General features: G+C 59.0%; 1 protein-coding gene across 1 annotated transcript; it reads right to left on the bottom strand.

Moving 5' to 3' along the window:
* Positions 1-219: 219 nt before the first annotated feature.
* On the bottom strand, positions 220-14,639 carry CELSR3 (cadherin, EGF LAG seven-pass G-type receptor 3; the record flags this gene model as incomplete). The annotated part of the gene is made up of 25 exons (XM_009703636.1): positions 220-247; positions 945-1,619; positions 1,737-2,025; positions 2,206-2,406; positions 2,550-2,723; positions 3,419-3,525; positions 3,620-3,756; positions 3,935-4,048; positions 4,710-4,836; positions 5,491-5,570; positions 5,881-5,993; positions 6,547-6,721; positions 6,798-7,004; positions 7,172-7,298; positions 7,629-7,796; positions 8,103-8,268; positions 8,574-8,723; positions 9,229-9,412; positions 9,896-10,105; positions 10,826-10,920; positions 13,216-13,317; positions 13,411-13,594; positions 13,912-14,032; positions 14,221-14,362; positions 14,617-14,639. Coding segments are annotated over 25 exons (4,099 nt in total), but the record flags the coding sequence as incomplete, so codon positions are not given.
* Positions 14,640-14,642: the final 3 nt, after the last annotated feature.

Here is a 14,642-nt window from a genome sequence, read left to right as displayed (position 1 = left end):
CCACGGGTGCGGCTGAGCGCCGGGAGGCTCGCGGCAGCGGGTGGTGCAGACGGCTGGCCCCTCAGCTTGGAGGGCAGGGGAAGGCAGGGTCGGTTTTGGGCCTCTGACCGCCATCAGTTCTGGCCCCTGTCCCCTGGGGATACCAAACCTCAGCCGGCAGCACCCGGCTAGGCAAAGGGCTCTGCTTCTTCTGTCTCTCTTCTGGACAGCTTCAGCCCCTCAGGAATGGCCCTCGTTTCTCGTTATTCTTCTCAGAGGAAAGAAAAACGGTGTTAAGCCATGGCATCTCCCCCAGGCTCCAGCTGCCTCCCCCAGCTATGCCAGATGGGCACAGGGCAGAAACCCACTCCTGGGTCAGGGCAGGAACAACTGTCTCCAAGTCCCTGAGTTCAGGGAATAGGAAAGGAGGGATTGGAAGGGATGGGATGGCAGCAGTATGAGCAGGGAGCAGAGCTGGAGGGGAAGAAATGACAGATTGGGATGGTCTCTGGGGTGGCTGGGGCAGGCAGGGCTCCTGTAGGACCTGGGCCCCCCTCCTCCTCTCCAGCCAGCGTGGCCCTTGCGCACATCTGCTCATTGGGACTTACAGGCGGCACTGAGCAAGGCGACCAGCCATGAGGTTAGCCTGGCTGCACAAAGCATCTTCTCTGAGCCCCACAGGCCACAAGTGAGGGCCATCACTTCTGGCAGAGCGGGCAGACTCAGATACAGTGATGTTTCTGCTTGTGCTGCACTACAAGTGCCCAGAGCTGTCGCACCTGAGGGTTCTCCCTGCCTGGTCACTATTCAGGACCAGAAGACAAGACACCTGCCACCCACCCTTGGGGCTCACCCTTACACAGCCCTCTCCCCCCAAACCGAGCCCCCTTTGGGAAGAAGCCAGGCAGGCGGATGATGCACAAGACCAGCTGAACAAGGCCTGACTGAGGAAGGGACACACTTACTCTGAGTCTGGTGACAGCTCCGAAATGCTGTGGGAGGTGGCAGAGCGAGGTGTTGAGGGGCACATTGCAGAGGGCGTCGAGGAGGTCTGCACGGCAGAGGGAGTGGCAGTGGTCTGCGGGCCTGAAGGCGTGCTGGAAGATTGCACCGAGGACAGGACGGAGGAGTTAAAAGAAGCAAGGATGGAAGAAAGGATATCTAATTGTTCAGTGGAAGGATGTCGGCTGGGAACAGCCTCCAGGTTCTCTCTAGAAGGCTGTCTCCTCGACAGCGGCTCTAGGCCTTCCCTAGACAGCTGCCTCCTAGAGAGGCTCCCCAGGTTGTCCTGCGAGGGATGCCTGCTAGGCACTGTGTCCAGAGGCTCTCTGGAATTAGATCTTCTGGACAGAAAGTCCAGCTGCTCCCTTGAAGTTTGTCTAGCTGATGCTAGCTGGTCCCTTGAAGGCTGTCTTCTAGAAAGCAAATCCAATTGTTCTCGAGAAGTATCTCGACTTGGCAATGTGTCTATTCGGTCTCTGGACACTTGCCTACTTGGCAATGTGTTTAGCCACTCTCTAGAGACCTCTCTTACTGGCCCGCAGTCTAGCTGCTCTCTTGACCCAAATCTGCAGGGTAAAGTGTCAAGGTGGTCTCTGGAGCCCTGCCTCCGGGGCAGCGTGTTCCCATGATCTCTCTGACTGGACCTAGCAGCGAGTAGATCCAAGTTTTCCCTAGACCCGTGTCTGCTCGGGATACTTTCCAGGTGTTCAGTAGACCCATGCCTGCTGGGGATAGTGTCCAGCTCCTCCCTGGACCCATGCCGGCTGGGCACCGCTTCCAAGCACTCTCCTGAGTTGTGTCTGCTCAGCTGCTCCCGGGACATCTGTCTCCTCATCAGTATGTCAAGCTGCTCCCGTGATGAGTACCGGCTGGCTGGCTGTGACAGACTCCCTGCCCCAGGGTAGATCCTGCCATAGGAGGCGGCGGGGACAGCCCTGTGACCCAGCGTGGAGGTCTTGTACCACGTCAGCTCGTTGGTCATCCTGCCGACGGACGGCAGGCCTTGGAGAGTCGGAGGGTACTGGAGGCGGTTCTTCAAAATCCCTGCACCGGACAGAAAGAGAAGTAAAATCTTTACCTAACAGTGAAAAGAGCATGAAAGCTGGGGGAGATAAGCCATACATCCCCAGGGACACGACAAGATGGATCTGATGCTGAGCCTTCAGGGCCATGTCAACCTGAGACAGGGAAAGCCACCCTTGCCTGCTTGCTACAGGCCGTTACCTTTTCTTTGCCGTTGGGTCTGGGTGAGGGAGTTCTCATCCCCGCTGGTCAAGGCCAGGTCTGGCTGATTATTGTTGGCTGCATCCTTGTTGATGTCGAATCCCAGCTTCCGCTCAGAGCCCCACTTCTGCAGGGAGCAGGGGTGAACCTCACACTCGCCCAGAGCCGGCCAGTATGACATGAGGTCGTTGCCATCCACGTCTGGTGAAGGACACAGCAAAACAGGCCCCAGGGAAGAGGGAGAGAGTATTTCTGTGAGCAGCAATCAAAGCCATCACAAGACACAGCCTGGCCCCCAGGGACCTGAGCTCCCCCTTTCCCCTGCCAGAGCCCCCGAGACTTGCCTTTGGGAGTGGTGTTGGCAGGGTTAGTGAGGAGACGTTCGCTGTGTGCCGCCCGCTTGAACTGGCGCTGGAAGCGGCCCCGCAGGCGTACATTCTCCTCACTCTCCGAGGATGGGATGGAGAGGCTGCGCTCTTCATCCAGAGACAGGTCACTGTCTGAGTCTGAGTCCTGGTCTGTAGGGACATGGTACGTGTTGGGGGGGGCATTTGGAATGAAGGTGGGAGAGCCTCCCGGTGGCAGGGCCAGGAAGGGAGAAGCACCTCCGGGCTGACCGCCTGTGTGAGGACAACAGCCTGCCTTACCCCTCACTGCCCTTCCCTCGGCAGCAGCCTGCGCCTGCTCCCTTGGCCCTATCACCAGTGCCTGTGAGAGAAGCCTGGCTCCATCTCGCTGCACCTCCCCATCAGGCAGCTGCGAACAGCCATAAGATCTCCTTTGCCTCCTCTTCCTCCAGGCTGAGCAAAGCCACCTCCCTCAGCCTCTGCTCACCTGTCCCATGGCCCAGCTCCAGCCACGAGGGTGGCCCCCGTCAGTCTCACTCCAGTGAGCCAAATGTCTGTGCTGTACTGGGGAGCCCAGTGTCTCCATGGACCCTGTGACAGCCTATGCCCGCTCTCTTGCCTCCTCAATCTCTAGCCCCTTGGAGACTGGCTATGCCCTTTGACATCTGTTCGGGAGGAGGCTGTACTAGGTAACAGTTGCTGCCTCTCCCTCCTACCCGCAGCATGTTTGGAAGTCACAGCTGAACATAGGGTGGACAATGTAACTGTACAGCTAGAGCCTGCACAAGGAAGAATTTCCTTAAGCCAGGAGCTAATTCAGGATGCATGGGGTCAGCCCCAGACGCAGGCACAGGGCTGAGCCTTACCTCCCCCAGCATCGCGGTGGAACATGGCCACATCGATGTCCGTGGGGCCAGCATGAGCTAGCAGGCTGTGATCTAGGGCTGAGCCCTGTCGTGCCGTCACGTTGTCTCTGAAAGACAGGAGGCCCGAACAGTCACAGCAGCAGAAGCCCCTGGCTCTGCCGATGCACTCCCAGGACCCCGGAGTCCTGCACCACTCCCTACCTGAGGTAAGCCCGCTGGCTGGAGTGGGTGCGGGCAGAGCGCACGCTGCTCACCGACGAGATGGTGGAGGCCCCCAGGGTGATGCGGATGAGCCCGCTCTCTTCAAACAGTGCTGTGTTGTTGTAGGCATTGGGGCCCTGGCGAGGTGGGAAGAGAGGGCATGTGCCCTGTTAAGGAGGTGCCACTGCAGCCCATGGAATGGCCTTCCCACCCACACCTGCCACCCTCCTAGGGAAGCGGGGACATCCCCATCAGCTCCTGTCCCACGCAGGCAGCCTGTCCCCAGACCCCTGGGCTGCTCCAGCTCTCGCCCACCTGCGTGCTCCTCGTGGCCTCCTCACTCTGGCCCTTCTTGCCGAGGCAGGCCAGCTTCCAGGCCTCCCGCACCTCCTCGTTCAGCACACAGAACAGGATTAGCACAGCCAGGCCCTGCAGGAAGAGATGCCATGAGAGACAGCCCCTTGTTGCCAGCCGATCTGCTCGCCCGCAGCACCAGCACTGCAACAGTCCCTGGCTCCTTCAGAGCCCAGCATGTTGGCCATGGTGGCCACCAGGACTGGAATGCACCAAAGAGCCCCCCAACACCGATCGGTGCTAACCTCCATGGTTGCCAGGGGTGAGGGAGGAAAGGGTAGGTGTCCTCCTGGCTGGCAGAGGCCAAGGAGCAGCTCACAGGGTCCCCTGCAGCAACACCAGCCATGGTGGTGGCAGGAGGTCTGCAGGGTGCTGCCGTGGGTCATATTTGGGGTGTCTGACATCTCTGTTGCAGGCCACTCTCTTGCTTTGCCCTCTGAGAGCATGGAGGCCCCTTCCCTCCAAAGATGGTCCTTGCTGCCCCTTGGATGTCACCTCTGAACCAGGCGCCTTGCAGCCACCTCCTGCTCCATGCCACCGCTCACCGCAGGAGCACCAGCAAGGACTGGCAAGAGTCACTCACTGCCGCAGTGGTGACAGCAGAAGGGACAAGGAGCCCAGCAGGACGCTGGGGACTCATCGCAGGGCACCCAATCTCCACAGATGGCTGTGGGGACCACAGGGATGCTCTCCTGGGCTGACCTGTGCCCTCCCCTGGCAGAGGCTGGGCAGTTACCTGGAGGCTGCAGAGGACAGTGTAGAGGTAGTGGAAAGCCAGGACACTGTTGTTGACAGCCAAGAGGCCAAAGAGCCAGGTAGTGCTAATAACTAGAAGCAGAACAAAGGAGCTCCGTAACGTCATGCTGGAGAGAGAGAGAGACAGACAGACAGACAGGCACACAGACACACACCGAGAGGTTAGTGCGTACTGTTAACCTATGGTTGAGTGCTCACAGACAGATCCAGAGGGGAAAGCGTGTTCCTGCCCAGCCCTCCCTGCTGCACCCTGCACTGCGGGCACATCCCCGCACAGCTGTTCAGCTCCCTCCGACTCCCCCGCCTTCCCTTCTGGATCACACATGGCAAACACAGGGGCCCAAACAACACAGGTCATTTGGAGCCACAGAGAGCTGAGCCAAGCACCAGGGCTGGCCCAGGAGGGAGCGGGGAAAAGGTCTCAAAAAGACCATGTAGGAGAGGAAGAAGCAGGTGCTGAGAGTCAACAAGGGCAGAGTGTTGAATTCAAGTAGGCACAAGGGGTGGCTGTGAGGGCAGGTAGTGAAGGGGGACAGGCTGACGGGACAGTGTGGAGATGGGGACATAGGAACAAGAGGAAAGGACAAAGTTTAGGAAGGGTTAATGTGGCTGGCAGGTGTGGGAGAGGAGAGCGGCTGCAAGGCTGACACTGATGCATGGAGAGGCACTCTGCGATGGTGGAAGAGGGAGGATGGTCACTGAAAATGCTAAAAACCATGAGCCACAGGAGCTCTGCTGGGAGTTTGGCCACTAATACTCACAGAACCGATTTCTTCTTGGTCTCCTTTTGGCCTGGGGAACAGGACATCTTGGCCACAAGCAGGAACATGACCCCATTCATCTGAAAGCGTTGGCACTGATTAGAAGCTGTGCCAAGGGCCGGCTCTGACCTGACATCCCCAGTGCAGAGCGTGGGCAGACTCCAGGTCTGCCAGGCCCATGCGAACGTCCCCTCCTTTCCCCTTCACACCCAAGCCATGGCCTCCCCCAGGTTTGGCTGGAGCAAGGAGGGACAGAGAGAGGGCCTCTAACTGAGGAAGGAGAGTACAGAGAATGGGGCAGGCAGTGGGCAGCCGAGGAAGGGGCGAGTGCCCATGGTGTGGAGAAGGGAGGCAGGAGAGGGCTGTGGGTGAAACAGGACAGGGTTTTACCACAATGACGACAGTAATGGGGCCTGCAAAGCTCCAGACCAGCTTATCATGAATGGAAATCCAGCAGAAGTCAGGGTTCCCGTAGCCCTCAGGATCCAGGCCAACGGCCAGCCCTGCGGGAGGAAGGGAGAGGTCAGGTCCAGGCCCTGGCCTTGTCCAAGCCATGTTGATCCCATCCCAGCACTGAAGGCCATGAAGGGGCTCTCTCCCTGCTCCTTGCCCTGTGCACAAGCTTCCTCGCCACAGGAGAAAGAGCCAGGACTGCGAGCCCCAGCATCAGGGCCTTTATTTCCTTTTCTCCAGGCGTTCCTGACACAGCCCACCCCAGCAGGCATTCACTGCCAGCAACAGGTCACTCAAGCATGCAGGCTTGGGAAACCAGGAGAACTTAACCACAAGACCTGGGACAGCAGGAGCCCCACACGCATCGAACAAGCCCTGGGAGGCTGCGCTGAGCAATTACTTCTCCCCAGGAGGCAAGACGACAGCCCTCGATACGTGGTCCCCAGCTGACCACCACAGCACTGCTTGCTGCCAGCACTGCTGGCTGTGGCAAGCCCACCCTCAGCTCTCCCCACTGGGTAAGTGGGCTGGGCAACACCAAGGGTCCAGGAGGCTGCTGGGAACTAGTGCTTTTGGCATGGCTGTAGGACAAGCAGCTCTCACCGGTGATGATGGCAGGCACTCCCCAGCCGATGGCATAGTAGAAACGCATGGCCCCGAAGTTGACATTGCGGGCTTCAGTCTGCATGCGGTAGATATGGAGGCCCTGGACGAATAGCCAAGCGAAGGTGGAGAGGAAGAAGCAGTGGAGGAGGATGGCAATCACAGTGCAAAGAAACTGGGGAGACAAAAGCCACTCAGAGATGGTCCCACTGTGCCAACCCCTATGGGTGTGTTTGTTGAAGCCCACAGACCTGGTTCTCAGTGCGGTTGATGCCCAGGAGAAAGAGCAGCTCAGAGAAGAAGAGGGTGACTGATATGTTGGAGTGGATGCCACGTGTGTTGGACTTGAGGCCTTTGAGGCAGGTCAGGAAGGAGAAGGTCAGCAGCAGAGCCACCAAGGAGAGAGACACCAAGGAATAGCTGACAACTGCCAATGTCTCCAGGTCACCTTCCAGTTGCTGCAGCAGCAGAGAACCAAAGGCAAATGGCGGTATTAGGGGGCGACATGGGGAGCCTGCTAAGCTCTCAAACTCTGCTTGTGCCCCACAAAGATTTTTCTGCCTGTGCCTGCTTATTCTGGCTAACAGCCCCCGCCATCGCCCACAGCCCCGCAGGCCGAGGTTACCTCTCGGTGCGAGCTGTCCATCAGAACCCCAAAGGTGCCAAACTGGGAGCACTGGCAGTGGACGTGTGTGGTGTTTCGGTATATGAGCTCGCAGTCCCTGGCTGTCCAGAAGCCGGAGGGGTTGGTCCTGCAGCCACCAAAAAGCAGAGCGCACTTAGGAGAGAAGACAGATGAGTGTGGTGTGTGGGGAAGGAACTGCAGAGAAGAGGGGTGATTGGCAAGGCTTTTCTACCAGCAGATACAACTGCACTCCTACAGCTGAAGTACTGGAGCCAGAGCCCTGCAGGGACCCTGCTGTGCCCTCCCAGCCGGAATGAACCCCCTGCAAGAAGGCAGAAAGCCCCACATCCCAGTGCTGCCCAGGCACACAGCCTGTCACGGCCAAGGAAACTCGGGGAATGAGGAGGTGCCTGGGGAAAGCAGCTCAAAGGGAGTGGCCCAGCCATGCTCAACTCACGGGTTGGAGTGGTTCCACTGGACGCAGAGAGGTTTGCTCCTGTTGGCAGTCTCCAGCAGGTGAAATTCCAGCACCAAAGGGGTGTCCAGGGGCCCCCGCAGGAAGGTGTGATTGCTGAACACAGAGACACTCACGATGGGTGAGTTCATCACAGGATTCTTGGGAAGCCTGCAAGGAGCAGCAGAGCTCTACCACCACCGTGCCTGTCAGCTGCAGCCCTCCAGGGACATCCCGGACACCCTACGCTGACGTCTCAGAAGGAACAGCTCTGCCCAGCCCACACCAAGGGGTTAGGAAACATGGGGCAGCACAACGCCAAGGTGGGGAACAGGCAGAGCACCGCAGGACTGTCTGGCTGGGGACCAAACCCAAACCATTGCAGACAGACTCAGCAACTGCTGGAGGGAGCAGAGCAGAATCCAGCCAGCCTCTCTCCACTGGTGCTTGTGGAGGGCAAAGCGGAGGAGGACGTACCTGACGCTGCGGCGATCCACTTGGTAGCGTGCAGGCAGCAGCCCCCCCAGGGTGCGGTACATGATGAGGATGATCACAGTGAGGGCAGGCTCAGGGTCCGACAGTGCCTGCCTCGGTGAGGAGTTGTCCACAGTGTAGTTCCCTTCGCCCCCAGCCAGCGTGGGCACTGCCGTGGGGGCAGCTGAGGCACACAAGGGGATGGTGAGTACACACACACACATGCTGCTCTGAAGGCAACTTGTGAGGCTATCACGGATAGCTGTCAGGGGCTATCAGGGCCTTTGGGATGTGGTGAAGTCAGAAGCTCTGAGCCCTCAGGCGTGTCTTGTGGACCTCTGACAGAGCTAGGTCTCAGCAGGGGTACATACAGACTAGATGACCTTTAAAGGTCCCTTCCAACCCAAACCATTTGATGATTCTACATCTTCCCTGCCACCCACACTGTCCCTTGAGTGATGCCCATGTACTCACCTTCGGCTTTCAGAGGGCTGAGCACTGACAGTGGCAGCACAACATGGGTGTGGGGGTCCCAAGCTGGCTGGCCTCGGAAGAGGCTGCTGTGGTAGCGAGGGTAGCGCCGGCGGATATGGGAGTGGTTCTCCATGCGATCGATGCTCAGCACTGTGGAGGAACAAGGCAGTGAAAGTCAGCTCTAGGATGGCCACCTGGAGAGCAACCATGCTCCAGGGCACCCCATGTTTGAAGTCACTGGCAAAGGGACTGTATGAGCCACAGGCCGGGTTGTGGATATGTCCTGTGTTTGGGCATGACATGAAATTCCAGCACACACAGTGCTCCTTCCCAGCCCAGTTCCTTGCTCTGCTGTAGGGCACACTACTTCTGCCACCGAGGCCAGCAGCTTTTTCACTAGAGACTGGGAAGTAACTGGGAGTGGGCAGCACACTCCTGGCTCTGCTGGCTCTCAGTGGTATGTCAGCTACTCCAGGCAGGAATGGGACCAGGACATCTCTCACAAACACCTCCCCACAGTTGAGAGAACCACCAAGGACGTTATCAGCACCCACGCTGAGATGAAGTGGGATGAGAAGAAGGGGACAGGATGTGATGAGGAGTGGCTCTGCACCACCCCAGCCAGGTCCCCCCCCACCAGCCAGCTCCTACTCACTGATGTTGGGGGTGACGACGCCAACGGGGTTGAGGTAGGTGAGTTTCATGTTGCTGGCCAGAGTGCCCGAGTAGTCCCGCAGCTGCTCCATGAGGCTGGCACTGCCATGCTCACTGTGTGGCAGCATGGCCCAGTGCTCCCGGTTCTCGGGCGCCAGCACGGAGCTGCCTGCACGCAGCAGGTTCTGCACAGGAGACATGAGGGCAGGGGGTGAGGGAAGCACTGCCTTTGGACCCTGTCCTGAGCACCCCCAGGCTGCAGCACTGTGCTCTCTGCCCAGCTTGCTGCACAAAGGCTCGGGGAAAACGGGTACTCTCTGCTACGATGGGTCCCCACCCTCAACATTCATTAACCGGTGTCCTACAGAGACATCTTCCCTGCAGCCCTGCCATGAGGGATTTGCAGGCAGCAAGACCTCCCTTTGCCTTCCCAGGCCGAGCAAACCCAGCGCTCTGCCTCTTCTCATCCACCCTGTGCTCCAGCCCTGACCATGCAGGTGATCTCCATGGGTCTCGCTCCTGTGGGCCAGTGTCTGTGTGGCACTGAGGAGCCCAGTGCTCCTGACATGGTCTCACAACATCCTCGATTCCCTCAGAGACCCAGGCTCAGGGTGGCTGATAAAGGGACACAGCATCAGAAGCCGTTCTGATCTGGGGGAAGGACTCACCTCATTGAAATGGGCGTCCTGCGTGGCTGTCAGGCCAAAGCCACGCTGCCGGCTCTCAAAGGCCATGAGGCGGGACAGCAGGCGGAAAGTGATGTGCACATCATTGCCAAAGTAGTGGTCCATGTGGTCTGTCACAGCCCGGAGCCGGTGGGCCAGCTTCTTGGCTTCAATTGTGTTGAGCTCAGTCTCGTTCCTCTCCAAGCCCTCCAGCTGCCAGCGGGGAGAAAGGAGGGGATTAAACAGTTAACCAGGTTCCTTACTGGGAAACTGGGATGCTGCACGCCCCGCTAGACCCAGAGATTATTTCTGAAACCATGGCACAAGCCACAGACACTCACAGTGGTGGTCACTAGAACAGGGAGCATCTCTGGCAGACAACCAGCCTCCAGCAACACACCATGGGTTGCACTGGCCCAGTTAACCCAGCGCTGTACACGACAGAGGCCAAGGAGATGAAAGGACAGGGCATGCATCTCGCAATACTTCCCTGGAAACTCTCCTGGCTTCAGTTACAATTCAGCCTAGGTGAGATGCAAGTGTTTAATAAACTTGCCCAGATATTTCAAAGGGATTTGTCACTGACAGAATCTGGGGGCTACAGATGTCCCATGGAGCAGACATCCCACTAGCTTCAAAAAATTCAGCTCTGCTCGGGGTTATTTGTTTTCCTCTCCGATAGTGGGGCAGGACACAGGTCATTTCTGATGGGGACACTCAGATTAGATGAAGCCAAGTGAACTTCAGCTCAGATCAGTGCTCTGACAGGATGGGTTTGGGGGCAGGAGATGAGAAGAGAAAGGTGCTGAGCACTGTGGCAAGGCCCTCTCCTACTGTAGGTGCCCACAGAGAGCTGAGCTCTTTGAAACTTGGCTGTGAGCTCTTGTTCACATGGCTCCTACTCTGTCAGGGCTGCAGAGCTGAGAGGATTACCAGCATGGATAGCTCCTTGAAGGCAGGTGAAGTGCAGTTGAAGAGATCTGGCTCCAGCCAGCCCTTCTCCTCATCACAGTGTCTGACGGCTGCACCTAAAACCAGGAGGAAGGGCATGTCTGAAATTCAGCACAGGATACATGGCTCCCCTGCGGCATCCCCAAAGCAGGGACCCTCTGTACCAGCTAATCCCAAAGAGCAGCACCAGCAAGTGATGGCGAGGTCCTGTAACACCCCAGGGCTGTCCTCCTGCTCTGCACCAGTGTAATCCATTCCACCCTTGGTCTGCATCACCTCGGCAAGCTGCTGCCATCCCCTCCCTTCAGGAGCTGGGTTCCTATGTGTGCTTCTGGGCTGCATCACATCAGGTGCCATCACACAGGATTGCAAAGAGGAATAAGTGACTTGGCAGGGCTCAGGCTGGAGAAGCCCCTGGTTCCTAGTGGGGACATGTCTGTGACCTCAAGGCTCATCTGACCCTGAACCACTGAAGCCCGTGCAGCTCTAGGCATCCCCTGCTGACAGTCTGCAATGCCTGCTGAGGTCCTGTCTCTCTCTACAGGGCAAAGTCACCCCAGGAGGACAACACCCCTGCTGTGGGTCTGGCAAACCCACCCCAGAGACAAGCCCTTGCAGTCAAGTGGGACGGAGGACCCCTCATCCAGCAGTGTGGGTTCAGTACCCAGCGCAAGACCCCAAGCCCTGGCTGGGGCCCAAGTACTACTGCACAGCAATGGAGATACCAGCAATGAATGGGATCCGCTGTTAATCACCACCAAAAGCGCTGCTAAAGCCGACGTGGAGAGCAGTGTCCTGGGCTGGAAGTGTCACCACACACACTTTGAGCAAGAGGAACCTGGGCGATCCCAGTGTACCTGGCAGGACTGTGGACCAGGACCCCCTGGGGATGGCACCATGGCACAGGAGGCCACCCAGGTGCCCATGGCTGGGAGAGGGCAGCAGCATGGCCAGGGCAGGGAGAGGAAGCCTGGAGCAGACTCCAGTTGCTGCTCAGAAAAGCTCCAGTGACTAGCGTGCTCCCTCCCACCATCTCCAGCTGTCCTCCCCAACAACCTCTCCTCCAACTGCAGAAGCACAGGGACCAGTGCCATTGCAGCTCAGAGCAGGGAGAACAAAGAAACCTCCACACTGTTGGCCTTCCCCTGGCAGAGAACAGAGATCGGCTCAGCTGGAGCTCTGGGCAGGATCCAGCCCTGGGGTCCCTCTCCCTCACCCTGCCAGCTGGGCAGAGGGAACAGGACCTTGTGCTGTGCATGCCCATTAGTTTCTGCCCCCATCCTACTGCCCTCCACTCTTACAGCTCCCCCCCTCCTCCACCCCATGGCCGTTCCTCCATGGCGTTCCTGGTCTCACTACCCACTGCTCATCACCAGCTCCATCCCCTCCCAGCCTAAGCAAGCAGGTACCAGCCCAGGAGAGCCAGCATCCATCCCAGCTGGGGAGCAGAGCACAGACCCGCTCAGAGCCAACACTGCAGGCTGAGGACAGTGGGTGGCAGGGGCTGCATGCGGCTGCAGCCAGGTTTGTGCTGGTTAGTGTGCTGGGAGCAGGGAAGAGTGTGTAGGAGCGGTGCGGCCAGGCAAAGCATTGGGAAGACACTTGGCAGCTCCAGAAGCAGTGGGGAAAGCGCAGGGGTGTGCAGGGTGCCAGGCAGGGAGCAGGGAGGGAAAGCCGCATGGCACAGCCCTTACAGCACAGGGGGAAGGAGATGGGAACAACCTTACCTGCACCCCTCAAGCCTGAGCACGGAGGGCGAGAGAACCGGGGAGAGAAGCAACAACAGTTAGGAGCCGAACCTGCCTCCTCCTGGGGCGAATGGCTGGAGAAGGACAGGGTTTGTATTGTCCCCTGGGGCTTGTGCTGCTTGTCCCAGACACCCTGCTCACATCTTTGCCATCACCAAGGACAGCCTCCTCCAGCTCAGGACGTTGACTCCGACCCAAGACGCTCACCTAACGGCACGCTGTGCCCTGCTCCCCTCACAGCGCACATCGAGGATGGGGCCAGCAGAGCCGCAGCAGTGTACTGCAGGCGCCGAGCTGCCATGCCAGGCCTGACCCCAGCCTCAAGCCCGCTGAAACCAAAAGGCAGCAAGGAGAAGGTGGGGACAGAGGCCGAGGGAACAGCACAGCCCCAGGGCTGGGTGATGGGCTTAGACCCTGCAGCCTGTTCCCAGGCCCAGCCCCATGGCCAGCCCCCTCTGCTCTCCCTGAGTCTGTGGCATTTTCTCCTCCAACTTCCTTCTCCCAGCCCTCAAGCCCAGCTAAACAAGACTGGGACAGCACAAGAACAGAGTGATATTGCTGGGACTGCTACAGCCCCCAGCAGGACAGCCAGGCTGCGCCCTCCCCATCGCATCCCCCACTCACCCAAGGAGCCTTTGGGACACAGCACCGCAGCCGAGAAGCCAAACTTGGTCTGGGGCCACCAAACCCCCGCCTTCAGGCTTTTGGGACAGCCGTCATAGAGCACTGTGAAGACACGCACCCCGAGGGGCCGGTCACAGGGGGAGTACGCTGATGCCAAGCCCCACGGCACCGGCTCCCCACTGTGCCCACACTCACCCTCGCAGCCGCTGGGCGTCACTTCGGCAAAAGGGCTGTCGCAGTTATTGCACTGGCGCCCGATGACCCCAGGACGGCAGTGGCACCGGCCCGTCTCCTTGTCGCAGGAGCGCGAGGTAGAGCCCACGGGGTAGCAGTCGCAAGGCAGGCAGGTGTCACTGCCTTTGGGGCGGTAGTGGAAGTCCTGGGGAAAGACGGGGAGAGCCATCAGACAGCCCATCGGGACAGCAGCCGAGGCCGGTGCCTGGGGAACCACTGGAGCCAGGGCAGAGAAGGGTCAGGCTCTCCTGATTTGCAAGCATCCCCACTGCCCCCATCATCACCATGCTGGGGCAGGAGGGCCGCACAAGAGCTGAGCAGGGATCCGGCCCAGAAGCGGGCACGCAAAGCAGGGCCTGGGCAGCTGCCCGGCCTTTGGAGTGGACAAGGAGCAGCATCAAGGACGAGCAGGGCTCCAGGCAGGCCGTGGGCCACACCCCCATGAGCACAGCTGCCCCTCACCTTGCAGTGGCACTGCCCGTTGGTTTTATTGCAGTCAGGGTCAAAGCCTTTGTTCACATCGCAGTTACAGGGCCCGCAGGTGGGGTTCCCCCACCAGCCCTTCGGACACTGCTGATCCATCCTAGGGAGAGAAATACCTCCACTGTTACAACAACCAAATCCCCTGGGCCTTCTCCCACCAGCCCAGCCGCTCAGCAGCTCCAAGGAGCCGGGTGGCACTGAGAGGTCCCTGGTCATGTAGCCGGGAGAAGAGGGCAGCATAGAGCCAGGCACGGATACTATGTCCCTGTCCTGTGCTCCACATCTCACCTATGCTCACAGTACTGCCCAAAAAAGTTCCCTCCACACTCGCACACGTAGCCCAGGGGAGAGCCTGGCTTGCGGCGACACACCGACTTGTTCTTGCAGGGGTTGAGGTGACACACATCCACGCAGTCCCCTCCATAGTACCCTGAGGTATGGACAGAGAGCACTGTGTAAAGCAAGCACCTTCCCCCCAAGAGGTACCAGAGCACCAAGGAGCGGATCCACAGGGGTCAGGAGAGATTTTGCCCTCCAGAAAAATAAATGCGGGTCTGACAGGGATGCGACTTGCCCAAGGGATGGACAGGAGAGCAGTCACAGGCCAGGAGGAAGCCACAGGGGGAGAGGAGAAGACAGACAGGTGTGGAGAGCAAAGGGGTGGCAGAGCTCTGCAGGCCCTACCTGGCTGGCAGACGCAGGAGTAGCTC

This window comes from Cariama cristata, unplaced genomic scaffold (assembly GCF_000690535.1).
Source record: "Cariama cristata isolate BGI_N322 unplaced genomic scaffold, ASM69053v1 scaffold33997, whole genome shotgun sequence".
Lineage (NCBI taxonomy): Eukaryota > Metazoa > Chordata > Aves > Cariamiformes > Cariamidae > Cariama > Cariama cristata.
This window is presented reverse-complemented; position numbering and strand designations above follow the sequence as displayed.